The sequence below is a fragment of the Paroedura picta genome, chromosome 16 (assembly GCF_049243985.1).
Source record: "Paroedura picta isolate Pp20150507F chromosome 16, Ppicta_v3.0, whole genome shotgun sequence".
NCBI lineage: Eukaryota > Metazoa > Chordata > Lepidosauria > Squamata > Gekkonidae > Paroedura > Paroedura picta.
In genome coordinates, this window is record NC_135384.1 from 29,211,090 (window position 1) to 29,238,256 (window position 27,167).

Sequence of the window (27,167 nt, forward strand, 5' to 3'; positions counted from 1 at the left end):
TGTTTGGAAGGCCATCTACGAGCGTCTCTTCTGCTGGATCGTCACACACATCAACGATGTGATCGAGGTGAAGGACCACAACAGCACGGTTCATGGGAAGAACACGGTCATTGGAGTCCTGGACATTTATGGCTTTGAGATCTTCGACAATAACAGGTATTTGTGGAGAGTCAAGTGGGTCGCCGGGTTGGTCTGAAGTAGCACAACAAAATCAGAGTCCAGGAGCACCTTGAAGACCAACTAAGATTTAATCAAGGCCTTGATTCACCCCTTGAATCAATCTTTGTTGGTCTTCAAGGTGCTTCTGAGCTCTGATTTTATTGAGGTATTTGTGTACTTCTCATCTGCCATGTGGGTCGTGTAGCCGGGAGATCTGAGGACTTTCTGGCAGCCAGGCGAGGGACTTTGGTGGCTGGCCATGGCCTGCCTCTGTGCCATGACCCCTAATTTTTCTGGGATGAACTACCACCCAAATCCTTGGAGATTTCCCATCCAAATATTAGCCAGGGTCAGCCCTGCTTAGCGACTATAATTATTTACTGTGTGGTGTGTGTAGTACAGCCAGGAAGGGAAGGGACTGTGGAAGCTGGTTTGTTATCGCCTGCCTCTGTGTCATGACCCTAGATTCCCTTGGAGGTCTCCCATCCAAGTACTAGTCAGGGTTCTGTGTAGCTTCTGAGATCTGATGGGGTGGGCCGTACCTGGGCTAGCCAGGTGAGTGCTCTTAACAAAGAAAGCAGCTGTGACTGTGAATTTTGTTCTAGGTGGTCAATTTAAGCCCATCTCTTTCCCCTTAACAGTTTTGAGCAGTTCTGCATTAATTACTGCAACGAGAAGCTGCAGCAGCTCTTCATACAGCTCGTCCTCAAGCAGGAGCAGGAGGAGTATCAGCGCGAGGGGATCCCTTGGAAGCACGTGAGTGACCCCGCAGGGGTGCCGTCTGTCCAGGTGGGAGGTGGGGATTCTGCCCCGTGGGTCGCCTGGGCTGTGAACAGGGTGATTGTGTATGGCTTGTTGTGGACATCAATAGGGTCTGCAGCTGTTGTTTTCAGCGTTTAAGGTTTTAATGCCCCCTATAAATAGAATGTGTGGTTTTAGCCTGTCATGCTTGTTTTTGTTACCTGCCTTGTGGCACGAGTCCCTGGGAGAAACCTGGGCTTAAAATATTTAAATTAATACAAATAAACAAACTTCTTGAGAAGATTTGGGAAGGAGAGAGACAATTTCTTCTGGAGTTCTGAAGTGGTAGAACTTGGCATAGTGGTTAAGAGCGGCCGGTTTGATTCCCCGCTCCTCCACCTGCAGCCAGCTGGGTGACCTTGGGTCAGTCCCAGCCCTTTTTTCTTTTTTAACTTAACATGTTTATTATTTTTAATAATACATATATCATGGTATAGATACATACAGTAACATTTCATAATTCATATTACTGTAATCGTATAACTTATTTCTTATAACGTATTCAAAGACTGTCACAGTCCTGATAGTGCTGTTCTCGCAGTCCGATCAGAGTTCTCTCAGCCCCACCTCCCCCCCAGGGTGTCTGTTGTGGGGAGAGGAAAGGGAAGGCGGCTGTAAGCTGCGTTGAGATCCTTTGGGCAGCTTTGGCGGCACAGACGCAGGCTGAGGAGCTGGGAATTGACACGGAGGGAGGTTTCCTGGGTGTGTTTCTGTGTCCGTCTCCCTCACTTGCCCCTGCCAATCTCTCGGCCTCTGTCAACACCACCAGATCGACTACTTCAACAACCAGATCATCGTCGACCTGGTGGAGCAGCAACATAAAGGGATCATCGCCAACCTGGACGACGCCTGCATGAACGTGGGGAAGGTGACCGACGGGATGTTCCTGGAGGCTCTGAACAACAAGCTGGGGAAACACGCCCACTTCTCCAGCAGGAAGGTACGCCAGGGTCTGGCTGCACAGCGGCCCCCCCTGCTGCCTGAGCAACCTTATGTCTGAGTCTGGGGGCACCTTTAAGACCACCCCCCAAGGACCAGGAGCTCCTCAGCCTGCGACTGGGAACCCTCCCTCCCCATCCCTTGCTGGCAGCCAGTGGGGTTCTTGGACATGATCTACCTAACTTTCTCGTTGGAATAATAGAATCAGAGTCCAGGAGCACCTTTAAGACCAACAAAGATTTATTCAAGGCGGGAGCTTTCGAGTGCAAGCACTCGAAAGCTCCCTCCTTGAATAAATCTTTGTTGGTCTTAAAGGTGTCACTGGACTCTGATTTTATTGTGCTCCTTCAGACCAGCAGGTGACCCACTGGAATCTTTCTCATTGCAGTCATTGGAGTTGCCCTGATGTCCACCAGGGGGCGTTGTAGCCTCTGGAATGCAGCATAGGGGGAAAACGGGACTAGGGATTTGACCAGACGGTGGTGATGTCACCGACGACCAATAGGCACCCAGTTTACATTCACGTGACCGTTCTCTAATCAGCTAATTTTTCTGGGGCAGCAAATGCAGAGCTTGTTGGTGTTTGATTGCAGCTAAGCGATTGTTACCCTCCTCTGTGACAAAACACGGCTCTTTTCACCGCTCTGCCCAGAAGCCTTGGAGGCCAGTTTTTGATTTTGCAGCCTGGTGGCTCTCTGCTTTGAAAACCAGGCTGCCCCTCTACACTTGACCAGGGGTGGGGTGGGGTGGGGGGCTCATCCTGCAGGGCAAAGAGTAATCTGGACATCAAGGAATAAAAAATATACTTGAGTCCGTTTGCAGAATGAACGAGATGGAATTAGAATTCGATATGTTTTTCGGCTTGTTGCACTGAAGCATAGCAGTGAGGAAATTCTCCCGCAGTGACTTGACACTTGTTAGGTTTGGCTTGGTAGGAAACATTTCAAGCAGACTGGCTCGAATTCCCCCTCCAGTTAACATTTTCTCCCTGCTGTGTTTGACTTGCATAATCGTAGCCCAGTTCAGGTCAAAATAATCGAATTGAAGCCTTTTCATTTTCATTTGAGAGCCAGCTTGGGATAGTGGTGAAGAGCGGCAGCCCCTAATCTGGAGAACTGGGTTTGATTCTCCGTTCCTCCTCCACCTGCAGCCAGCTGGGTGACCTTGGGCCCGTCCCGGTTCTCTCTGAGCTCTCTCGGTCCCTCCTACTTCACAAGGTGACTGTTGTAGGGAGAGGAAGGATAGTCATGCATGCATTCACACACGAGCACACAAAGGGATAGCTCCTTTTTAGGTCTCCTCCCAGGTGTTAGCTCATCTGTACTTGGGGTTATCCAAAGTCCTAAAAGTCCCCCTGGTCCAATCAAGATTCTGTGTTTTTTCCCCTTTCAAAAACACAAGCAAGAAAAGAACAGGGGAGGGGGAATAAAAATGCCGCAACTAAGATATATATTCCATATATATATGGAATAAGGACAACACCAAAATTTGACAATGGTAGAGGATCTACACATAAGTAGACCGAGAGATGGTCCACAAGATAGATTCCAGTGGGTGGCCATGTTGGTCTAAAGCAGTGGAACAACATTTGAGTCTAGCAGCACCTTTAAGACCAACAAACTTTTATTAAAGGGATAAGCTTTTCTGTGCATGCGCACGAGTGCATGGGCACACAAAAACTCATACCTTGAATAAAACTGCATTGGCATTAAAGGTGCCACTGGGCTCCAGCTTTATTCTGATGGCCAACAAAATGACTCTCTGCTCCCTTAGTACAGCGAAAGGACTCGTTTTGCAGCACTGGAGAGATAAAGGCCCGTCTCCAATAAATCAGTAAATCGAGGCCCTTAGAACTCTGTCAACATTTGAACACACGGCTTATAAATGACCCTGGCATATGGACTTGTTTTTCGGTGTTTGGAAGCCAGTCGAGAAGTGTTAGCGTATTAAAGAAATGACATGTTTACTGTCTTGGTTGTAAAAACCGCTCTTCGGCCAGCCGAGGTCTTTGCCCAGCCGGGTGGCTCCTTTTGGGGTCACCGTAGCTCTCAACCGCTTGGCTCTATGGCTCGTGCTTCATCGCAGAGGCTAATGGCCAATTTAGGAGAAAGAGGGGCAGGGGAAGTGCTTCCTCCAAAATTAAGTTTGACTCATTCTTCTCACTCGAGCGGAAGGTGCTTAATTGGATAATTCGGTTGAATTAATAGTAACGTCGCTGCCTTGCGTTTGTCTATTGGGGCGGTGAAGTTTTGGAAGAAGATCTTTGGTGCTATTGTGGAAGCGAGTAGCGTGGCTGGATTTAATGGCAGGGGAAAATCTGTTATTCCAGTTAGCCCCCCATTCCAAGTTGAGCAGTGGATCAAGCTGCGGCATGGGCATGGGCGTGGGCGTGGGCATGGGCATGGGCAAGCCCTGGTGGGGGCCCAAGGCAGCTTTGGACAAGAGAAGAAGAGGGGGAGAGGTGGCACTCCTTTGGCTTGTGAAAAGGGGAGCGTGAAAAAACAGCTCTTTTCTTCTTCTTAATTCTGACATTGAGCAGCATCCCGCAGTCTAGGTAGGGGCTCTGCTGCTACACCTACTCTGGGAGTTCTATTTTTGCTGCTTGATCTGTCACCATGGAGAGAGTTCTGTGGAGATGTTCAAAAATAAATTTTGCCACCTGGGTGAGAGCCTCGGAGAAAGATGTTTGCAGTTTCCCCTTCACCGAGCCTAATTTCCTCATTTTGAAAATATATATATTTAGTGGAAATGTGAAAACAAAAGGGTGGAAATTGAGAAACAGAGAAAAAAAGAGTTAAAATGCCGTTAGACAATGGGCAGGGCAAGGTGGGTTCACACCCCAAACCAGCAGGGCTCCGTATTGTCTGGGCAGATTAAAACAAACCCTGTTCAACAGAGCTTCTGCCTGAAACATAGAAGAGTTACGATAAGAGTGGCCTGTAATCTTGATCCCGGACATGTTGTCGTTGGCCCCACCTCCCGAGGCAGCCATTTTGTGATTGGCTCCTCCTACTGCAGGAGCCATTTTGTGATGGTGCCTACTGCTCTTTTTCAGAATTCCAAAGGTGCACATAGGGATAAAAACATTGGCAATCCCTATCTTATGTGCTTGGAGGAGAGAGTTTGTGAGGAGAGGAAAGATGCAGGGCGGAAAGTAGATGATGAGGAAAACCTTGGCCTGAGATCTTGGAGAGCTGCTGCCGGCCTGAGTAGACAATTCTGACTTGGATGGATCAGCGGTCAGATTCAGTAAACAGCAGTTTCATTTCTGTTCCTCGATGTTCTGACTACCTTCCCCCCCCCCAGTGCTGTTTCCTCTGGAAACAGGCTTTTAAAAATAAAGCTTGCATTGAACTGCGGGCTTAAGGATGCCCTGCAGTCTGCCCCCAACTGGATTCGTGATATGGCACCGAAGAATAAGAAAAGGAGCAGATGGCAGGCAGGCAGAATCCAGCAATGCTGCTTTCCGTTAATATAAAGGAAAACCATCCCTGAGTCTAAGAGAAAAGATTGGCTGGTTTTTCTGTACTAGGCAGGTGCAAATTTTGTTCTTCTTAGTACTATTTCGGGACCCACCCCTCACCCCCGAAAAGGGATCTCAATACCAGTAAAGTATTTGGTTCCGGGATTGTTTAGAAATTCCAGATTTTTTCTATTCTAATAGATCTGGTCTGAAAAATACCAAGAAGGGGGGGGGGGTGAAACCGGCGGCAAAGCTGAAAAATACAGCTGAGGGGTAGATCAGCTGGGGGGGTTTTGGGTGGTCCCTTGAAACTCGACTGAAACTAGAAGGGCCTGACAAGGAACTGATGCTGCAGCAAGAAGTGTCCTCATAGGTTCTACCAGGGCTCTCTTCGGCAGTTCAGCTGAAGAGACCCCGCTGAACCAGTGGGAGTCCACTTGACCTCAACCAGGGCCAGAGCTTTCTCCAAGCTGGTCTCCACCTGGTGGAACGAGCTCCCAGAGGAGATCAGGGCCCTGATAGTTCTGCAGGGCCTGCAAAAGGGAGCTCTTCCGCCAGGCATGTGGTTGAGGTCGACCGGAACAAAACAACATCCATTGGACCCCTGTACCCCCCTCCCTTGAACCCATATGATGGAGCTGACCAACCATGGGTGCTCAGTTAGAATGCTATTTTCTCTGTTGTTATTATCGTTATAATAATTTGTTATAATCACCGAGTTTGATGTATTGTTCTATGTGAACCGCTCTGCGCCTGAGGGGAAGGGGGTATGCAAAGGTTAATTAATTGATAATCTCATATCAGATGCGGCTTTAGATGCACTTGATTTATCTCAGCTGTACTGAAGAAGCAGTGGCCCTCCAGATGTTCGCTGGCAGGGGCTCATGGGAATTGTAGTTCATGGACATCTGGAGGGCCGCAATTTGACTACCCCTGGTTTAGATGGCAATCACCTGTTAAAAAGAAATTCGACTGCTATTTTTCTATAGAACTGTGATAAGCAAATCAGATTTCTCTAGGAAGAACTCGTGAGAGACATTCGGGGACATTTCTGTTTGTGTGTGAGAAGATTGGGAAGATTCCTAAAAGGAGCTTCAGATAATAACCTGAAAATTAATTTCCTTTAATTTACACTAACCTGGTTGAGAAATGTTAGGAGATCTGGACCCATTAGCACTATTTTTGCAGTAATGATAGGGATAATTTTTACATCCATCAATTTTCTAATCTAAGGTCTTGTCTGATAAAAAGAGGTATTTTTTTTCTTCAATAAATAACTCTTCAGACACTTTCTCTCTGGTTTACTGGTGTTAGTTGAAAGAACCGAACTTACGGTCAATTGATTTGTGATGTCCAAAAATTAAAGATTGCAAACAATGTTTCATCAGAGAGATCCAGGCGCAACCTAGGTATTTTAATATCTGGAGCGACCCGTTTTAAAAAACTAATTCATAGAAAGGTAATTCGTCAAGATTCTCTATTCGGATACAGGAGTAAAACATTTTGTTACACGTAAGAAAAGCATCATGAAAGAGATTTCACAGCCCAGAAAAGCAGGGGAGACCAGGCCTGTACCTAAAAAGCAGAATCTTCATGTTTCAGTGTTTTAATGCTGACCTCTGAACCTTTCCTTTTTCTAAGCTCTGTGCAATGGACAAAAACTTGGAGTTCGACAGAGACTTTCGGATTAAGCATTATGCTGGAGATGTGATGTAAGTAATTTACTAATAATAATTTTTTTAACCACACTCCTTTTCTTCTTCCGGTGTGTGGGCTTTCTCCAGTCTATGGTCCTGGCCGAAGAAATCAGCCTTAAAAATAATGCCACATGTTGTTCGGTGGTGAAATCATAGAAATCCAGTTCTGCACATAGAATAAAGTATCTCTCTCAGCTCCCCCATTCCACTTCTGCTCTTCTGAGGGAATTCTCCTTTCTAAGCTCAGAAACGCGAAATGGTTTATTGAGTGGTTTTGGCCCATTGGTGGTTGTGAGGAGGAATTGGGGGGAGAGAAGGATGGTATAAGAAGTTTGGTTCCCCTTTAAGGTTATGAATGAAGTTAGACCAAAATAAATGAAATGAAGAAGAGACGGAAAACGTATCTCAGCCTCTGTCCTGTCAAACCTTACCCCTATTTTATTTATTTATTTATATTTATTATATTAGATTTTTAACCGCTCCACCCAGCAAGCCGGCTCGCAGCGGTTCACAGAAAACATCATATAAAACACACCTGAAAACATTATGCAATATACAATATTCCCACAATAACAATAAAACCCCTGTAAGAATTATATCCTTACAATAGTATCCGCACAATAACAATAAGCAGTGCTTCTGAATTTTCTTGGCCCTGATGCTCTTGTAGCTGGGAGAAGCCTTTATAATTTAATCTTTTAAAAAAAATCGTGCTATTGATTCCTGCTTTTGTCCCCAGTGGGGGACCCAAAGGAGAATATCTGTTTGGGTCCCCTTTGCCGTAGCTGTTTGGCCATGTATTTGGAGTCAAGCCACACGAGATGAGCGTGATTCTTTGATTCTCATTCACCGTGGCCTACTGTATTCTCGCTAACAGATGTGTGCATTTCTTGTTTCTTCCCCTTCTTTCCTTGAGCAGCTACTCGGTTACGGGATTTATCGATAAAAACAAGGACACTTTGTTTCAAGATTTCAAACGCCTGATGTATAACAGGTAGGAGCAAAACTTTATAGCTCGCTTATTCTTGATGTGCCGACCAAATCCCGGCAACCTTTTAATTCATTCTCTGCCTTTGTAGCTTCAACCCTGTTTTGAAAAAGATGTGGCCGGAAGGCAAGCTGAGTATCACGGAGGTGACCAAGAGGCCGCTGACGGCGGCGACCCTGTTCAAGAACTCCATGGTTGCTTTAGTGGACAATTTGGCCTCTAAGGTAAGGAGGTCGTCAGTCTTGGCTTCACTTTTGTGCTGTCTTGGGTAGGGATGGGCACGGGCCACTGATCAACTGAATCTCGTCATGAATTTCGGCCTGTTCGGCATTCGTCAACCGATGTTTGTGACCTGAAGAACCAGGATGAACTGCCAGATATTTTGGCTCATGATGGATTGTGAAGACCAGGGGGGAAAAAATCCTGCTTCCTGATCTTCATGAGAAACAGCTGAGAGGCTGGGTGAGGCTCGAAGCCATTTAAACCCTGCTTTCAGCTCCCCACGGCTTTTCACAGGAGCAGATAGCAGGGTTTAAATGCCTGGGAGCCATTTATGCACTGCTGTTTTCTGCTTCCTGCAAAAAGGGAGGTGTGACATGCCTTGCTGGGGACATTTCACTCCCCGCCTTTCTGCTCACTAGCAAAAGGGTGAGAGGGAAGAATCTGCTAGGGGGATCTTCCCCCCTCCCCCACTTTCTGCTGGCTGCTGTTTTTCAGGCTAGTCCCCAATTAAGTTAATCTAGTTCCTAATTAATTGCCGGCCCTCCAGTTGACCTCATTCTGTGTTCCTTTTACCAGGACTTAAGAGGGTGCTTTGGGGCTACCACTGGGCTACGGAAGAGTATCTGTTGTGGTGGGTCAGTAGGTTATAAGAGAAAAAGAAATTATGAAGATCCTGACGACAGTTACTGGTGAAATGTCAGGGAATAAAATGACCAGACTACATTGGCCATGCAGCCACAAAGCAGCGAACAAAAATGGAGACATGCTCTATTCCCATGTATTGACTCCCCCCCCCCATGCATAACAGTGCCTTCTTTTTTTGGTTGGGTATCACTGCTACACATTCTGCTTCACCGCCAAAAATACCAGTTCTATAAGTCCAAAACCTGGGATCTGCCCCTTCTGCCAGGCGGTTCAGCCTCCCGCTGCAAGGGAACAAACATTGGTGTGAAAATCATGCGGGCATAAATCCATCGTGAGACGGCATCATTTTAATCTGAGCAATTAAGAGGCTGACCTTTCTGGAGATTGGAAAGAACATAATCCACCCAACCCCCACCCCCCCGCCGCCGCCGCCAATAGAGCTAATGTTATGGACAGATTGCAAGTGCCCTTCTGTAGTCACAAAACCTTTGCCAGCGATTGGCTTAGAGAGTTTTCCCCCCACCTTTTGCCTGTACACTGTGAGACAGGTTTTGAACAGCCCTCCTTCTCCCCGTGTAAAAATAGTTAACTGTTTCCACAGTAACAACTGAACATGGCAGGCAGGAATGCTAGACAAGGGGTATGTGTTTCCTTGACCTGCTTCTTGAACCATGGTAACGTTAATATCAGGGACTCGGCCTCCCTGCCCTGTGGTTGGCTCTCCAGAGGAACTGGTTGGCCACTGGGAGAGGGGAGGCTGGACTGGATGGTCCCCTGGTCTGATCTGGCAAGGCTCTTCTGATGTCCTTGTGAAGGCCTCGGCCTCTCTGCTCTGCTGTTGGCCCTCCAGAGGAACTGGTTGGTCATTGTGAGAGACAGGATGTGGACTAGATGGACCACTGGTCTGATCCAGCAGGGCTCTTCTGAGGGTCTTATGAAGGCCTTGGCCTTCATGTCCTGTGGTTGGCTCTCCAGAGGAACTGGTTGGCCACTGGGAGAGGGGAGGCTGGGCTGGATGGACCCCTGGTCTGATCTGGCAAGGCTCTTCTGATGTCCTTGTGAAGGCCTCGGCCTCTCTGCTCTGCTGTTGGCCCTCCAGAGGAACTGGTTGGTCATTGTGAGAGACAGGATGTGGACTAGATGGACCACTGCTCTGATCCAGCAGGGCTCTTCTGAGGGTCTTATGAAGGCCTTCATGTCCTGTGGTTGGCTCTCCAGAGGAACTGGTTGGCCACTGTGTGAGCCAGAAGGCGGGACTAGATGGACCCCTGGTCGGACTCAGCAGGGCTCTTCTGATGTTCTTATGAAGGCCTTGGCCTTCATGTCCTGTGGTTGGCTCTCCAGAGGAACTGCTTGGCCACTGTGTGGGACAGGAGGCTGGACTGGATGGACTCTCACTGGTCTGATCTAGCAGGGTTCTTCTTAATATTAAGATCGTCCCTCAATTATTTTCCACCCTTTGCATCATTGCTTTGACGTGTGTGTTTTTTATTGCTGTTTTCCACACTGCATCTTCGCAGGAGCCGTTCTATGTCCGCTGCATCAAGCCCAATGACAAGAAATCGCCTCAGCTTTTTGATGAAGAACGCTGCCGACATCAGGTGGAATACCTGGGGCTCCTGGAGAACGTCCGGGTACGACGGGCCGGATTCGCCTATCGCCAGACCTATGAGAAATTCCTCCACAGGTAACAAAAGATGAACTTCTCCCATTGTTGGGGGGGCACAACTGGACCCAAAGCCCCAATTGCACCAGGGGGTCTAGTTCTGGCTTTTGTGATACTAATTGGAGTAGGGATGCCATCCTCCAGCTGGGACCTGGAGATCCCCCGATTTTACAGCCTATCTCCAGACTGCAGAGATCAGTTCCCCTGGAGAAAAGGGATGTTTCAGAGGGTGGACTCTGTAGCCTTGGACCCCACTGAGGTCTCCTACCCTCCCCAGGCTCTGCCCCCAAATCTCCATGAGTCTCTTAATCTGGATGTGACCACCCTACTTCCCCCATCCCCTACTGGTTGTCGGGGGGGGGGGGAAGGCACCTATCAACTCAAGATCAGAGAGGTCTCTAATTTGGGGGAAGAGAGTTCCAGCAAGATTCTGGAGAGTGGAATGAAGATCTCAATTTTGGCAACATGGCTGAAAATAGCAGCAACCAGCTGATTTTGTCGCCTTTGTAATAATCCCTCTTTGGCTGTAATGGGGGCGGAGCCTTTTTCTCCCACCATTTTGAAAGCTTCTCCTTCCGCCTCTCCTTGGCAAATTTGCGCTGGAAAAGCGGAGTATTTCTGTATTCTTTCTCGTCTGGCATGTGCAGTGTGGCCAGGCGATTTGAAGATTGTCTGATAGCCAGGCAAGGGATGTTCGGGGGTGGTTGGCCATCATGGGCCCTCACGTTCCTTGGGGGAGCTGCCCCCCAAATCCTTGGAGGTCTCACTTCCAAATACTAGACAGGGTCGGCCCAGCTTAGCTTCTGAAATCTGATGGGTTTGGGCTTGCCTGGGCTCTTTCGGTCAAGCACTCATAAAGTCCTCTACTACGATAACCAGTGAGCTCAGGAGAAGGTGAAGAAACCTAACCGTTCCTAAAAATTCTGGCACGGATGCAGGTACAAGATAATCCCTGAATTCACGTGGCCGAACCACAAGCTCCCCTCCGACAAAGAAGCCGTGAAGAAGCTGATCGAGCACTGCGGGTTCCAACATGACGTGGCCTACGGGAAGACCAAGATTTTCATCCGCACCCCGCGGACGCTGTTCACCTTGGAAGAGCTCCACGCCAAGATGCTCGTCTGGGTGGTCCTCTTCCTGCAGAAGGTGAGGCGCGGTAGAGGACAGCAGCTTTGAAATGCCCCTCCTCTCCCCACGGTGGGAGGCAAGACCGTCTCTGGCAGATTCCCCCGGGCGCTTTCAGTTTTCATGGGATCCAAAGGGGTGATTGTTGATTCTCTCTCCTGGACCATCGGTCACCTAGCGTGAGTCACCCCAAAACACGGCAGGCTGGAAAACCTTTGTATGCATCTTTTTGTGGTAGCTGCAACAAAAACAAGTCACAGGGAACTCATGTTCATCCCAAATCCTGGGCAAATGGCACAGAATAGAAAAGGCTGGCGCAGGGTGGGAGGGCTCTCCCCAGCCGCCATTTCGAAAACACCCCCCAACACACACACCATGGTACCATTGGGGGGCCCTCGCAGTACAGTACCGTAATTGGGAAACCCTCTTCCAGAGCATCTTCCCTTCGCTTTAAGATATCTGTAGAGATGGAGGAAGGAATACCAGCCCCATAACGGAGGCTGGAAAGGAAGCTGAGGAAGGTGCTACACAGCACCAGGGCCTCCCCCATCCCCCCATTTTCGGAGGGTTTGCTCTACATGTTTCCTAGCCAAGGGCTAGAAATGTGTGTTCTTTTGGAAACACAAATTCCTGTTCTGCAGGCTGCACAAGCAGTCAATATTCATGGCAAAAATATTCATGGCATCAATATTCATGGCAAAAAAACCCAAAATGACACTGGTGTCTGTGTGTGTGGGGGGGGGGGTATGTGTGGCTGTATGAATCCTTTGATGGCATAACAAAATGTCAACTATGAAGTACTACCTTCCCCCCCCCCTCCAGAATCCTACAAACATCCATAGAATGTTAGCATACGAATGCTAAGACAAGCTATAATTCTATTTTACTGCTGGCAGGTATATTTTTAGGAAGTGCTTATTACTGGTTTATTACTGCCAGGGTTGACCCTGGCTACTATCTGTCTGTCCGTCTGTCCGTCTATCCATCCATCCATCCATCCATCCATCGATTAACACTATTGAACGAAGTGAAAGAACAAGCAACATGGAACAGTAGCAAAGGGAGACCTCCAAGGGTCCGGGTGGCATTTCCCCCAGGGAACATGAGGGGTCATAAAGCCATGGGAAACCATCTCCGAATATCTCTTGCCTGGCTGCCGGGCAGTCCTCAAATCTCCTGCCTACGCGACCACACAGGCCGTACGATAAGTAAATGAATTGCTGCCTTTTCAGAGCCTTTCCCAGTGTGTTTTAACAAGAAGACAAACATTATTCTCGAACAAATGTTCCCTTTTTGCGGTCTCTTGTTGGGGGGATAGGGCTCACACACACACACCCGACACAAACACACATGAGCACCACAGATGGCCAAAGTCAGGCATTATGGCTGCTTGGCTTGCCCCATTTATTCTTGCTACCAGCAGGAAGCTGAAAATTAAATTTTGAGACGGTGGTGAAATATTGATTTGGCACGCTGATCCCCGAGTAAACATCAGAACGGGTCCACTGAGAGCACGATGGGTTTTGTGATGCCAGCTTTTTCTTTGAACAGTTGTGTTTGCCCCCCTCCTCCTTCAGCAAGAATATTTTGCCCGCCTTGAAAGGGTTTGGAATTCCGAATGCATTTCCAAAATGTTGCAGCGTATCCTCATTAGCCTAGTTCAGGGGTAGTCAAACTGCAGCCCTCCAGATGTCCATGGACTACAATCCCCATGAGCCCCTGCCAGCGAACGCTGGCAGGGGCTCATGGGGATTGTAGTCCATGGACATCTGGAGGGCCGCAGTTTGACTACCCCTGGCCTAGTTAGTGGTCTTGCATCTGCATCCTCGCAATTGCTAGTTCTCAGCAGAGGGAGCTCTAGCTGGCTGCTGAGATTGTGATCGTTGAGCTAGACGTCCTAGAATGGGGTTTCCCAGCCGGTGGGTCACAAGGCCTCCGGAAGTGGGTCGCAGACCAGCTCTCCCTAATCGCCACCTCTGCCCTTTCTGCTCCTCTCTTTTGCATTTTGGAAACCAAATTCCGACCTTTAAAACACTAGCTTCCATGTCGTGTATACCAAAAAGACTGGCTCTTACGTGACACTTACCTGGACCCTGAAAGGGCTCCCCTTGGCCAGGGCCTGCTTTTGAACCATTAGAGGCCTTTTGGTCCATAGAATTAAATATTGGTCCGTAGTGTTCTGAGTCTATCATTTAAAGGAACCAGCTGGCTATAACAATTCTTGTATTTATTGCATTTTATGTATGCTGTTTTTACTTCATGCCTGACCACTGATGTAGCCGGTAATGCCGAGATGTGTCTGGTCAGCGGAGGCATTAATGTGCATCGATTTTATTGGGGCTATGCTATAAGCCTTGGGGTTTTAACGTAAATAAATGTGCGTACTAAATTTAAAAATTGTATTCTACCCCGCAGAGACGTAAGTTCATTTCCTTTATTTTGACCTTTTTAGGTTCTTGACCAGGGGTAGTCAAACTGTGGCCCTCCAGATGTCCATGGACTACAATTCCCAGGAGCCCCTGCCAGCAAATGCTGGCAGGGGCTCCTGGGAATTGTAGTCCATGGACATCTGGAGGGCCGCAGTTTGACTACCCCTGTTCTTGACGTTAGTTTGGGTCAGGATATTTTCTCCTTTTTGTTTTGCATCTGAAAGGTGCCCCTGGACTCAGACTTTGAGTCCGGTGGCATCTTTAAGACCAATGTGCTTGCACATTACAACATATCTGAGGAAGCGTGCATGCACACGAATGCTTATGCCCAGAACTAAACTGTGTCGGTCTTAAATGAGCACCTGGACTCAAACTTTGTTCCAGGGTAAAACTGCAACCAAAGAGATCATTTTAAATTGTGAGAGGTGCGTTATCTAAGAGAGTGGCTCCATTCACAAAGCTGGTTCATTGTTGGGCCTGCGATACGGCACTCTTCCCCCATGCCTATGGTTGAGGCCTGGACAGTGGAGCTATAGCTGTGGGCCTCCCCACTGCTTCCACTGCATCATGCGCCCCCTTGCTCTACTCCAACTTCATGTGCTCCTCCCCCATGCCGGTGGCATCCATCAAACAGAGGAGGACCAAAATGAGACAATAAGTCTTGCGGAAACAACAGACCGTTTTATGGTTTTAAATGTGATTTTATAGGAGATTAGCGGCTCCGAGCCCGTTTGCAGGGAGGGGCAGCCTAGAAATCAAAATAATTGATCGATCAATATGTCAGACTTCTCGTTTGCACTCCCCGACCCCCGTCCACCGAGCTGACTCCTTCTATAAAAGAGATTTCAAGGCCCTTGGATGCTGCCGGTTTGGGGTCTTGGGAACCTTCCTGGTCGATGGCCCTGGCTGCTTTCCTGAAGGCGCAGGCCGATCGAATTGATGTGGCTTCCCTAAGGTGCGTTGAATTGATGCAGCCCCTAGGCAGAAAGATGCAGCGGGAGGGGAGATGCTCATTAAAGCTCAGCGCACGGAAAAAGTCCTTTCCACGTTGCTTTTTCTTTTTCTCTTTTTCTCCAGTGCCCTGATGCGGTTTGCTTTTACCTGTCTCCTTTGCTCCTTTGCTTCTTTCTCTCCCCACCCCACCCTGCCCGGAGGCGTTCTGATTTCCTCCCCAGGCATTCCTCCGGCGAGACCTGTCTGTCAAAACCTGGCCACCGATGTTGCCATAGCAACATTCCCGGCCTCGCTGGTGCCGGGGAAGGAAGAGGGCGGAATGGGTTAACGGAGAGGAGCGGCAGACACCGAACGCCACGGATGACTTGCCATCATTTAATTTTTTTTTTTCTCCCGTGTCCCAACATGCCCTGGGAACAGGGACCGCGGAGCAGAAAAAGAAGTGCTCGGCCCTAACCAAAACCAGCTAATTCCCCACCAGATTACGGATCAGCCTCTAAAATTAGAGCAGAGATTCGGCACAGGAATGCAGCGTGAGATGCTTGCTGCTGATTCAGGAGGCACGAGCCATTTTGAAAGAAGTGCATGTCCTGTGTCTGACAGGGGTCTTCCGACAGCTGCCCCTCTCCCCTGCGTCTCTTAAAAATATCCACAGTTCTCCATCAGGAGTTGCTGAGTTTTGTTGCAGAGGGACACCTAGTCCAGCCCCCAGTCCAGGTTGTAGGGCTTCGCTGGCCTCTGCGGTCACTCTTAAGGGCCGGCGTGGTGCAGTGGTTAAAGAGCAACGGACTCTAATCTGGAGAACTGGGTTTGATTTCCCTCCACAAGACGCCAGCTGGGTGCCCTTGGGCTAGTCGCAGTCCTCTCAGAGCTGTTCCTGCAGAGCTGTTCTCTCAGAGCCTCTCTCAGCCTCACCCAGCTAACAGGGAGAGGAAGGGAAAGGGGTTTTAAAGGCGCTTTGGGACTCCTTTGGGTAGCGAACAGTGCGATATGAAAAAAACAGCTTCTTTCTTCTTAATAAAGAAGCTTCTGAGACTCCTCTGCTTTGGCAGGAATTAAAGTAACCGCGAAAACCTCACCAAAATCTAGCTGGTTTTCAGACTCTACAATAATATGACAGATGAGGGGTCTGGGGGGGGGGGAATTTCAAGGGGACGTCGTCTGCCCTGCAAGATTCACTTGTATGTGGAAAAGTCAGACCCGTCTAGCGCAAATCTCTCATTTCAGCATCCTCCAAACCCCAGGGGGAAACATGCCTGGATGCTGACCCTTTGTTTGCCCGAGGCTGTTCTTGCCTGGGGGGAGGTTTCTCTGGAATGGGCATGCGCAGTCAGAGAAGCTCAGCCAGGCCAGGTTCCTCCGTAGCACGGATGATGGAGAAGAGGGCTGCCTGCAGAACCCGTAAAGGCGGCTTCTTCCATCCCTGCGGCCTCTGGGAGTTTCCTGCTTGCCTCCACCTGGAACTCTCTGTAGCAAGGTTAAATAAGGGAGTGTTCGTGCTCAGTGCTGTCCAGTTGCTTCCAGAATGGCAGGGGTGGCCAAACTGTGGCTCTCCAGATGTCCAGGGACTACAATTCCCATGAGCCCCTGCCTGCTTAATAGGTGTACTACCATGGTTGTTGGTTGGGGGAGTTAATGGAATGCAGTTAGAAAAAATGGACTGGGATTTCTAAGGAGCCCGCCCTCTGCAAGATGCAGCCACAGACAGAATCAGTTCAGTTTTGTGTAATTCATCCAGGGCATCCCCTTCCTTCCCCCTCTCCATTTCTCTCCTTTTTCCATCCATTTTGCACTCCCCCCCCCCCCAAAACCGAGCCTTCGTAGGTGAATGCTGGAATCTGCCCTTAAACAAAGCCAACAGAAAAGCATTAAAGCCAGCCCTAGAGAAGGCCCATCTGAATTTGGGGAGGGTGATGCAGGTCAAATATGGTGCAGCAGGAGAAGAGTTGGTTTTTACACCCTGCTTTTCACTCCCCAAAGGAGTCTCAAAGCGGCTGATGATCGCCTTTCCTTCCTCTCCCCGCAACAGGCACCCTGTGCGGTAGATGGGGCTGAGAGAGCTCTGAGAGAACTGTCCTGTGAGAAGAGCACTATCAGGACTGTGACGAGTCCAAGGTCACCCAGTAGACCTGCTCAGTATCCTCAAGTCACTGCATTTTTAGCCCTCTTTAGATCCATTTTCCCGGAATCTGAAACGAATCCAAGGAGTCGGGAAGTCTAGAAACCCTTTTATTTCCCCCCCTCCTGTAGGTCTGGAGGGGCACGCTGGCCCGCCTGCGCTACAAACGGACCCGGGCCGCCCTCAAGATCATCAAGTGCTACCGTCGGTACAAAGTCAGATCTTACATCCGGGAGGTGACCCGGCGGTTTCAGAACGTGAGGTCCTTGAAGGGCTACGGGAAGCACGTGAAGTGGCCCAGCCCCCCAAAGGTGCTGCGGAAGTTTGAAGAGAACCTGCAGTGCATCTATCACAGGTAGGGGTCTGTCAGAAGTTGTGCCTTGCATTTCAAGCCACCTTCAGGCTCACGGCACGTAGCTGGCGCCTTCGTGGGTTGCAGCTAACTAGCATTCGTTCATTCTGCACACGTTTCGGCATGATTTTGCAGCTGGGTTTTCCTGTGCAGAATAGGAGAATCTGCTTCTAAAGAGTGTTGGAAGTGCATTATCCAGCGTGGGCGGAATGGGCCACAGTAGAAACTAGGAAGAAAGGCTGAAGAGCCAGGGACATTGCAACGTACAAAAGACAACGAAACAGGGGACGCGATCGAGGTTTATGAAATTATGCACAGTATAGAGAGAGGGGACGGAGATCTTTTGTTGCCCTCTCAAAATACGGGAGCTTGAGAATTCAGGAGAGAACTAGACCTTCCTGTTTCCCAGGCCCTGTCTGAAGGGTGAATTGTTCCACGGCTTGTTTTCCAGATGGAGGGCGCAGGAGCTGATCAAGAGCATCCCCCCGAAAGACCTTCCGCAGATCAGGGCGAAGGTGGCTGCAATGGAAGTGCTGAAGGGCCACCGAACGGATATCGGGCTCCAGCGGGCCTGGCACGGGGACTACGTGGCATCCGTAAGTGGGGCCGAATTCCTCTAAAAGATTCCGCTCGAGAAACCAGGCCCAGGCAAATGCCGCAGCATGCGAATTAGGGAGAGCTGTCAGATGTCCTTAGCGTCTCACGGAAAGCACTCTGTCTCTTTGCTTCCTAATCTTTGTCCCGCTTTATCCCTGCTTTCAGCCCTAAACCTCTCTCCTCGGCTTGCTGTCCAAGGGATGCTTCCAAATGCCGCTCCCGGACTGATGGAATCCTTAGAGGAGCCGGGGGTCGAATTGAGAATACGCAACCCTCTGCGTGCACAGATCTGCACAAACCTCTTCCATTTCAGGATTTAATTTTCTGGGCTCAAAGGAGTAGAGACAGGATTTCTGAGCTGTTCCTAAGTTCTGGGCGTAAGCTTTCAAGTGCACGCAAATGTCCAAGACAAATGTTCATGCGTGCGAAAGCTTAGACCTTGGTAACTCTCTTATTTTGGCAAGATATTATGCTGCATATTTGCAGGATATCTTCATGAGCCTGTCGACTAATTTCCTGCTCGTTTACTCTGTCCTTATATCTGTACTGTGATGGTTCCTATTTCATCGTCTGAGAAAGGGGGACTGCACATGAAAGCTCACACCCGGAATAGAAATTTGCTGTTCTTGAAGGTGGTCAGACTTTATTCTGTTGCCTCACATCAACACGGCCACCCCCCCACCCATGCATCTTATCATTTGAGTTTCAAGGAGAAGGGGCAGCCTAATCTGGAGAGCTGGTTCAATTCTCCACTCTTCTTCCACATGCGGCCAGCCGGGTGACCTCGGGCTGGTCACAGTTCTCTGAGAGCTGTTCTCACAACACAGTCACGGTCCTTCCCAAGGCTTCCTTTATCTTCCTTGCCCTCAACAGAAGAATGCCACCAAGGGCAGGGGCTGGGGGGCAGAACAAATTGTCTTCCCATGGCTGCAGCTCATGCTACACCCAGCTGGTTCTCAGAAGAGAGCTATAACATGATTGTCCCTTCAAGAAGGCCCTTGGTCTTCAAAATCTTAGCCTGAACTAATGCTTGCTCCCTCTCTTTAGGAAATAGTTTAGAATCCAGGATGGCTGGCTCTAGAATGTTCCGTTCGTTCTGGAAAGCAACTGCTGAACTTTTGTTTTCAGGGAGGATTCATTGGAGATTAGCACTACTGCACTAAGCAGTCTGTGCAGAATTTCTGGAGTTCAAGCAGACTTGCGCATCGGAACTGTGCTTAGGGTTGTAGCCTTGGATGGTCACCTTGGCTGGGCAGCAAAGGGGCTGGCATCCTTTACTTCAGCGATGGAAAATAATTCCACGTGTCTCTTTGTTTGCTTCTCTAGAATTCGGATAACCCTCAGTTGGCAGGCCTGTTCATCCCCGTGGCCAATGAGCTGAGGCGGAAGGACAAGTTCATGAATGTTCTCTTCTCATCTCACGTCCGCAAGGTAAGCACCCGCTGGCATGTGGCCGTCCCCTCCAGGACGGGCACAAAAGGTAAATAAAAGATGTGCACGGCCCGAGTTGGAGATCTGGGATCTTTAACGGTAAGACCTCTGATGTCTAGAAGCCGGCCAGTGGTTAAGACTGACGGCTTCTAATCTTCTTCTTCGTCTTGAAATATCCTGATATAATACCCCTTTGGCATTCTTTCCATTGCGTCCAAGCCCCTCACCCACCAAGCGCCTGCAAACTGGCTGCCAAGAATTAGCATCCTGAACCTAGATTTTGCACAAGAGGGAATATTTTGGGCCTGCTGGAAGCAAGGCATGCGTTGGCTGTTGACTATCACAACTTCACCACCTTCCCTTAACATCTTTACATCCCATATTTCCTTGAACGGCCTTTCTGTCCGATTTGCAGCTTCACCCCATGTTAAGTCTGCTCCTCTGGCCACCTTTGCTTGAGTGCGATTCCTCTCTCTCTCTCTCTCTCTCCCTCTCTCTCTCTCTCTCTCTCTGAACAGAAGGCTTGTTGTCTGCTTCTCCAAGGCCAGGGAGAGATCTCTGGCAGGATTGTCAGAGAGAGTAACGTTACAGGACCACGGTGGTATTTGCCCGCCTGGTATCGAGAATGGCAATCTAACAAGGTGAAGGACAGAATGAAAAGAGGTGTGTTCTGGGGCGGCAGGAGAATCGGCAAAGTCGGCGGCCAAATTCCTTAAAAGGCCCTCATAAAGGAGGTGGAAAATCATCCTTTGCTTTGTCGTCGAGTAAAGGGGTGAGATCCAGGACAAAGGCTGGTTTGTTGCTCTTCAGAAAGGAGAGGGAAAGGTAGCTGGGGAAGGCCGACTGCGGATCACTTTCCTTCTTCTGTTGGGCCGGGACTTTGGGCTGTTCGTCAGCTCTCCGCTTCAAGGACAGGCCGATTCAGAAGGTTGAGTTAGCCTTTTGGGGTGGAGGAAGCTGCATTGGGGTGGGGTTGGGAGCCCTTGGATACCTGTGCTTCTCAGATTTGGTAGATTTCCCCTGAGTCCAATATATGGGGCAAAATGCATGTTTATTACGGAGCTGAGGGCATTTGGAGGCTTGCGTGAGCGTGACCTTCCGTTTTCAGCACTAGGGACAGTTCCTTCTGGGCAAAGAGGGACGTTGACGCTTTTCATTTCCTGGAGAACCATGTGCTCCACAAAGGCACAAGGCTGTGGGCATAATCTCTGACCTAACCCGACGTCATAAAGCCGTTCGCTGTTATACTAAAGTCACAGTTTCAACTTGGCCTAAAGTGACAGCGATCCAGTTGAGACAGATAACCGAGGCCAAGTTGGCTAAGTTGACACTGTAGTGATGGGCTGGCAGAAGGATATTGGGGGTGAATCTCATGGAATAGTTTGGGACGACGTAAAAATAAGGCTGAGAACTTCAGAGTTGTCCTGTTAACCCAGGAAACAGGTTACAGTAACCAGAAGCAGCGCAACTGAGCATCTTCTTTTATCACAACACTCTGACGTCTTCCCGAAAGCTGAAATGGGGCTAGGACTTCTAGGTGTGTGCAGATTTTAAGAGGATACACAACGGTGCTTCAGGCAAAATGTTGGTGAGGCCAGATAAAAATCTCCTAAACAGAATAAAATACAGCGTCAGTTTGAAGGGCTTTCAGTGGCTTAGATCCTGCGACCAGCTGCTATAGATAGCCTGGGATGTATAGCATGCTTTCTGTAGTTCTAGCACAGGGGTAGTCAAACTGCGGCCCTCCAGATGTCCACGGACTACAATTCCCATGAGCCCCTGCCAGCGAATGCTGGCAGGGGCTCATGGGAATTGTTGTCCGTGGACATCTGGAGGGCCGCAGTTTGACTACCTCTGTTCTAGCATTTCTATTTGTGTGAGATCTGTGGTTTTTCAATGGCCAAACCAACAAGTACAGCTCTTGAGTTGGGGGGCCCAGTTGGCCGGGACGTTATACAGCTGTTTCACGTTCAGTCTTCCAAAGCAGCTGTTTTGGACTCCATATGTTGACTGTGTGCCCCAATAGACTCGGTTGGCCCCTGAAGCTGTTGAACTGAGTCATTAATCATCTTACTCTTAGCAGGAAATTGTTTTAGTTCTTCAGGCTCTCCGCCATCTTAACTGGAAGTTTTCCAGTGAGCACTCGCGTGAGGAAGAAGGAGAGCTGGTTTTTCGTACTCTGCTTCTATTACCCGAAGGAGTCTCAAAGTGGCTCATGATCGCCTCCCCTTCCTCTCTCCGCAACAGAGATGCTATGAGGTTGGTGAGGCTGAGAGAGCTCTGAGAGAACTGTGGCCGGCTCAAGGTCACCCAGCTTGGAGGATGCTTGGGGAATCAAACCCAGGTCTCCAGATTAGAGGCTGTCACCCGTATCCACGACACCACACTGGCTCTCAAGTGTGAGTGGAAGAGAAGCATGGTCACAGAGTCCAGTTGGATCTTCTGTTCTCAGGGCATCGTCTCTAACGGCAGGGCCAAAAGAAGGCTGAAAACAGCAATTTCTCATAAAGCACGTACATAAAATACAGAACTAGAAGAAACAATTGTAAGAGGGAAATAACCTTTTATACAAAACTGATGAGGCTAATCATGCCCGCGTGGAAAACCCTGTTTGATTTCATTCCTGTCAAGGAACACCGGAAACCCTGGAGAATTAGCCAAGGCCAAGCAAAGGGACAAAGCCCACACCTACCCATCTCAATCGGGAGCCCCTCTAGAGTCAGAATATTAAAATAGGCCCCGGTTGGTGTTTTATTGTCCATCATTTTTCATTTTCTGGGGAATAGGTCTTTTGTGGGAGGGAGGGAGGGAGGGAGGGCCTGTCTTAATTGGCAACGAAACCCGTTTCCTCTTTTCGCCCCCCTGCTTCTGCCTGCCGTGGCGTTGCTAAATGCACCTTGCTAGGGACCGCTGGGGGCTCGCCTTTTGTCCTGGGGCTTCTCCCTCCCCTTGCTGTGTGCAGCCGGGTGGAAAATGAGGAAGGAGGGGCCCCCACTTAGAAGGCGGCGGGTGAGAGGCAGACTGCTCTCAGGGCGGCTTTGAAATGCCTCGTTTTCATCTCCGCTGCCCACTGGAGGTCTAGCAGCGAGCGGGAAGGGGAGGCGGATCTAATAGGACCTGCCTGAGCAGGGGGGCCGGGGCGGGGGGCTTCGTTGCATTGCAGCAGAATCTGTAATTAGATTCCCGTTTTGCGCAGCCGAGTTGGCGGTCATGGCGGCAAAGGGGGTGGGGTGGGGTGGGGGGGCTGCTGATTTAAATCTCGTTTGCACCCACTGCCACCCAGAAGTGTGTCTCCCCTCCGGTAGGCACGCTTCTCATTTGTGTGACCCAGATGTGGAACTCTGCACTTCTCCTTACTGAATTGCATCTCAGTCTCATTTTCCCAGCATGTTCAGATCTTGTGAACTCCAGCTGCATCTTCTGGGCGTGTTTGCTATTCCTCCTTATTCGGTGTCCTCTGCGAATTTAATCTCCTCCATCCCCCCCCCCCTCCTGCAGATCATTTATAAAAATGTTGACGAGTAATGGGCCCAGGACCGAGCCCTGTGACTCCCCACTGCTCACTTCCCTCCAAGTGGATAAAACCCCATTGACAAGGACTCTTAAGGTGTGGTTTTCTAGCCAGTCCCTTGTCCACCTAACCCTCTGAAAATCCAGTCTGCAGTTCTCCAGTTTACCCATCAGAACCTCATGGGGGACCTTGTCAAAAGCTTTATTGAAATCCAAGTAAACAGCATCAACTGAGTTTCCGTGCTCTAGTAAGCCCGTCAGTTAAAGCTTGATTTGCAGGTGCCTTAGTTCCCTGTAAGAATTTGGGAAGCAACTGTCTCTGTCTCTCTCTCTCTCTCTCTCTCTGTCTTTCTCTCTGTCTCTGTCTCTCTCTGTCTCTCTCTCTCTGCATGTGTGTGTGTTGTGTAAGTACGTTAAAGTGAATGACTTTAACCCCTGGGGGATTTGTTTTTTTGCAGGTAAACCGCTTCAACAAAGTTGAAGACAGAGCCATTTTTATCACAGATCGACATCTTTACAAGATGGACCCTACAAAGCACTACAAAGTCATGAAGACCATCCCCCTGGACAACGTAAGTATGAGGTGTGGAGTTCAGGGCCGAGACCCCTTTGGGTGGAGAAAAATGGGATATCTAAACCAAGTAATTTTCTCCATGCGCTCACTGGTTAGCTGAGCTGTGCCTCTGCCCCCTCGATCTGTGTTCTGTGCTGAAGTTTTCCTCAGTTTCGTTATTTGAGCAGAGAGTGGCAAAATCGGAGCCAGAACTAATCCATTAGGAATTCCTTCCCCCATGCAGCATTAACACCGAAGCCCCTCTCCGGAATAACGTATTCTGTTTTGTTTACAATCTTTATAGGCCACTGTTCTCAAGGCACAAATATTAGCTTTATTCTCTCTCATTCCTCCTTCCCAGTGGGTTTTGAAATTACGCCTCTTTGAGAGCCAGCTTGATACAGAAGTTAAGAGTGGCAGACTTTAACCTGGAGAACTGGGTTTGATTCTCCTGTCCTCCCCTTGGGCCAGTTACAAGGCCAACAGAACCCACATCAAATCCCAGAATCCACACGGAACCACTGGCCCATGTGACAAGCCCAATACGTCCAGCGTCCAACCAGAGAATCTAAACCAGCCCAACATAACCCCAGAAGCCAAGCAGAACCCAGGGCCTGCGTGGCAGCACAAGCCCAACAGAACCAGTGTCAAACAAGAGACCCCCAGCAGAAGCATCCCAGCAAGCCCCTCCTAATGTGCGATCCCATTGGCTGGTGAGAGCTTCCTCCCTATCCCCTATCCGGGAAACCCGGAAAAAGGTAAAACAAGCCCCCCCCCCCCCCAACCCAAGTCTGGCTCTTTAAAATGCCAGCCTCAGATATTCCTGAATATTTCCTGTCAAATATTTCCTTGAATATTTGGGATCAAGATATTGGTATTGACTTGGATTCTCTAACATATATCCGGATCTGGAAACCCTGCAGAGTTTTTCAGATATATTTTGGGCCCAGGTAGATCTGAGTGCAGATCCCTAGGTCAGTGTGTATGATTAGGATCTAGGAGACCCAAGTTTGAATCTCTGCTTTGCTAAGGAAGCTCACAGGATGGCAGAAGAAGGAGAAGGAGAAGGAGATGAAGAGAAGAGATGAAGAAGATGAAGATGACGAAGATGATGAAGAAGATGAAGATTCACTACCCAAAAGAGTCCCAAAGCAGCTTACAAACACCTTTCCCTTCCTCTCCCTGCAATAGACACCCTGTGAGGCTGAGTTCTAAGAGAACTGCTCTATGAGAACAGCTGTCAGAGAACTGTGAACGGCCCAAGGTCACCCAGCTTGTTGCACGTGGCGGAGTGGGGAATCACATCCGTTTTTCCAGATTAGATTCCCCCACTCTTAATGCACATAGCTTAACCTGTCTCGTGAAAGCTACTCTGGAGAGAAAGCATATGAAGTAAACAGGTAAATGAGGTACGAAGGGCTTGGCTACGTTTCAGAGAACCTGCAAAATGTTCCACATGTTCCGGGAAGAGCTGCAGAATTTCTGGGAAGTGGGGAACACGTTTGAATGCCCGATTACATGCGAGGCTCCGTGACTCACGGTCTGGGAGACGCTGTTCTAACGTTACCAGCCGGGCTTCTGTGCATCGTTCCCCAAAGACTGCTTGTGGCGCTAAACACAAAGAGACCAAGGAGAGAGGCTTCTTGAATCTCACAGCTGCCGGGCTGCTACCTAGAACGGGCAAGGCGGGAAATCCCTATTTTCACAGCCCCCTTGATGCAAATTTGGGTCCTTCTCTAGCGTCAACCTCTGTGGAGCTCTGAGTGAGCGGGGGCTTTCCAGAGAGGAAGGCTCTGTTTATTCGAAGCTTCACAGGGCCCGTGGGACTTGTAGGTGATTGCTTTTGTGACAGATCTTTTGATTCCTCTGGAGTTTCCCCCAATTAACATTTCTTATTTTGACGGGCCCTTTCCGAGGCCGGGAGTTTCTGTTGCTTGCGTTGGCAGGAGTCGAGTTCAAATGCAGCCTATTAATTTTTCGGCAGATTATCTCCGCCGTCTTGGGAAGCTTTTATTTATTGGCTTGATGATTTCTATCCTGCCCCATCCAGGAGACCGGCTCAGGGCAAGGTGCAGCGTGAAAGTTTTCAGTGCAAACCAATAAAATGGGAGCTTAGAATTGATTTTAGAAGTAACAGGCACAATAGTTGTGTATTTGGAGGAGGAGAGCCTTAGTATACTATACGGATTGTGAGCCTTTTCGTTCATACCAACGGAGACGCTTTGTGAAAGGAAACCGGCAGAGGCGGCTGTTTTGGCTTATTTTTGTCGCTCGACACGCTCCTTTCAAAAAGATGCGTTCTCTTTATCGGCCGACCGGGCTGGCTTTCGAAGGGCTGCGGGCGCACATCTGCCTGCCTGCCTGCCGTGTTCCCTGCCACAGTTCCTCAAGCCGTCCTGTCACCGTCGTGGCATCCCTCGGGACAGGTTGCCATGGAGATTTCAGGCCCGCCATCTCCTGTCTGGTCCTCCTCGCAGCTTGTTTTCTGTCTCAAGAATCCCTCCTGTCACTTCAGATCGTTTAAAAACAAATAAACCAGCAGCGATTCAAAAACGTGAAGGGATTCCCCACCTTTGGTCGCTGGCTCGCCCAGGGGACTGAGGCTGCTGGTGTTTTGCAGAGCGCAGGCACAGAAGAAAAGGAGCTCAAAAGCAGACCTGCCCTGGAGAGCCTGATTCCGTCAGACCTCGGAAGCCAAGCATTGTCACGCCCGGCTATCGCTTGGAAGGGCGACCTCCGAGGAGCACCAGGGGTGTGACAAGGGGCAGGCCATGGCCAGCCACCTCTGAACGCCTCTTGCCTGGCTGCCAGACAATTGTAGGATCTCCCGGCTGCCTTACATCTGCGCCCTACGATAAATAAATAATAGCGAAACGAAACCGCAAGATTCCTTTCTGGCTTTTAAGGCGACAGAAGGCAGGCTAGGGAAGCTTCAAACTAATCGTGCATTTTGAGGAATGACGGTGACATTCTCCGTCTTGGGCATAGTGATTGCTACTGCCTCCCCTGCCCTGGTTTCAGTCGTACCGATTCGGGAGCGATCGTTGCATTGACTCGGATTGCCGTGAAATGACGGTGGGGAGCGCGGCTTCCTGCAGAGCAGGGCCTGTGGCGAAGAGGAGGGGCGACCGTCCAGAGAGGCATCGTAGAATTAGCGCTGGCGTGTCAGAGAAAGGCCGAGGCGAGCAGGATTCAAGTCCCTGCGGAGCCAGAAAGCTCCTTGGATGACCTTGGACCAGCGCTGGCTTTCTCTCAGTCTGCCTTATCTTGCGTTGTCATTGGAAGGGTCAAATGGGGAGGGGGATCCGTTCGCTGCTGCCCTGAGCTCGGGGAAGGAAGGATGGGATTTTTTTTTGTTGTTTTTAACCGATCGATGCCTTGCTCCATCGCGGCAGCCGGCTTGCGGCCAATCCATAATGATCTGTGCCGCTTCACAAGAGCCAAAGAAAGACAAGGCAGCCATGTAGCAATTCTGTATTGATAGCTGGCTGCATCCTGAGGGCTTGGGAAATAAACC

General features: G+C 49.5%; 1 protein-coding gene across 1 annotated transcript in view; it reads left to right on the forward strand.

Moving 5' to 3' along the window:
• Window positions 1–27,167, forward strand: part of MYO1D (myosin ID) — a 91,466-nt gene that overhangs the window by 27,957 nt on the left and 36,342 nt on the right. Inside the window, exons 9-20 of the mRNA XM_077313879.1 lie at window positions 11–156; window positions 801–915; window positions 1,730–1,900; window positions 7,004–7,074; window positions 7,979–8,053; window positions 8,139–8,271; window positions 10,435–10,601; window positions 11,519–11,726; window positions 17,339–17,562; window positions 18,011–18,155; window positions 19,483–19,587; window positions 23,556–23,669. Of these exons, the coding sequence (XP_077169994.1) occupies window positions 11–156; window positions 801–915; window positions 1,730–1,900; window positions 7,004–7,074; window positions 7,979–8,053; window positions 8,139–8,271; window positions 10,435–10,601; window positions 11,519–11,726; window positions 17,339–17,562; window positions 18,011–18,155; window positions 19,483–19,587; window positions 23,556–23,669 (1,674 nt within the window). The remainder of the gene's footprint in view (window positions 1–10; window positions 157–800; window positions 916–1,729; window positions 1,901–7,003; window positions 7,075–7,978; window positions 8,054–8,138; window positions 8,272–10,434; window positions 10,602–11,518; window positions 11,727–17,338; window positions 17,563–18,010; window positions 18,156–19,482; window positions 19,588–23,555; window positions 23,670–27,167) is intronic.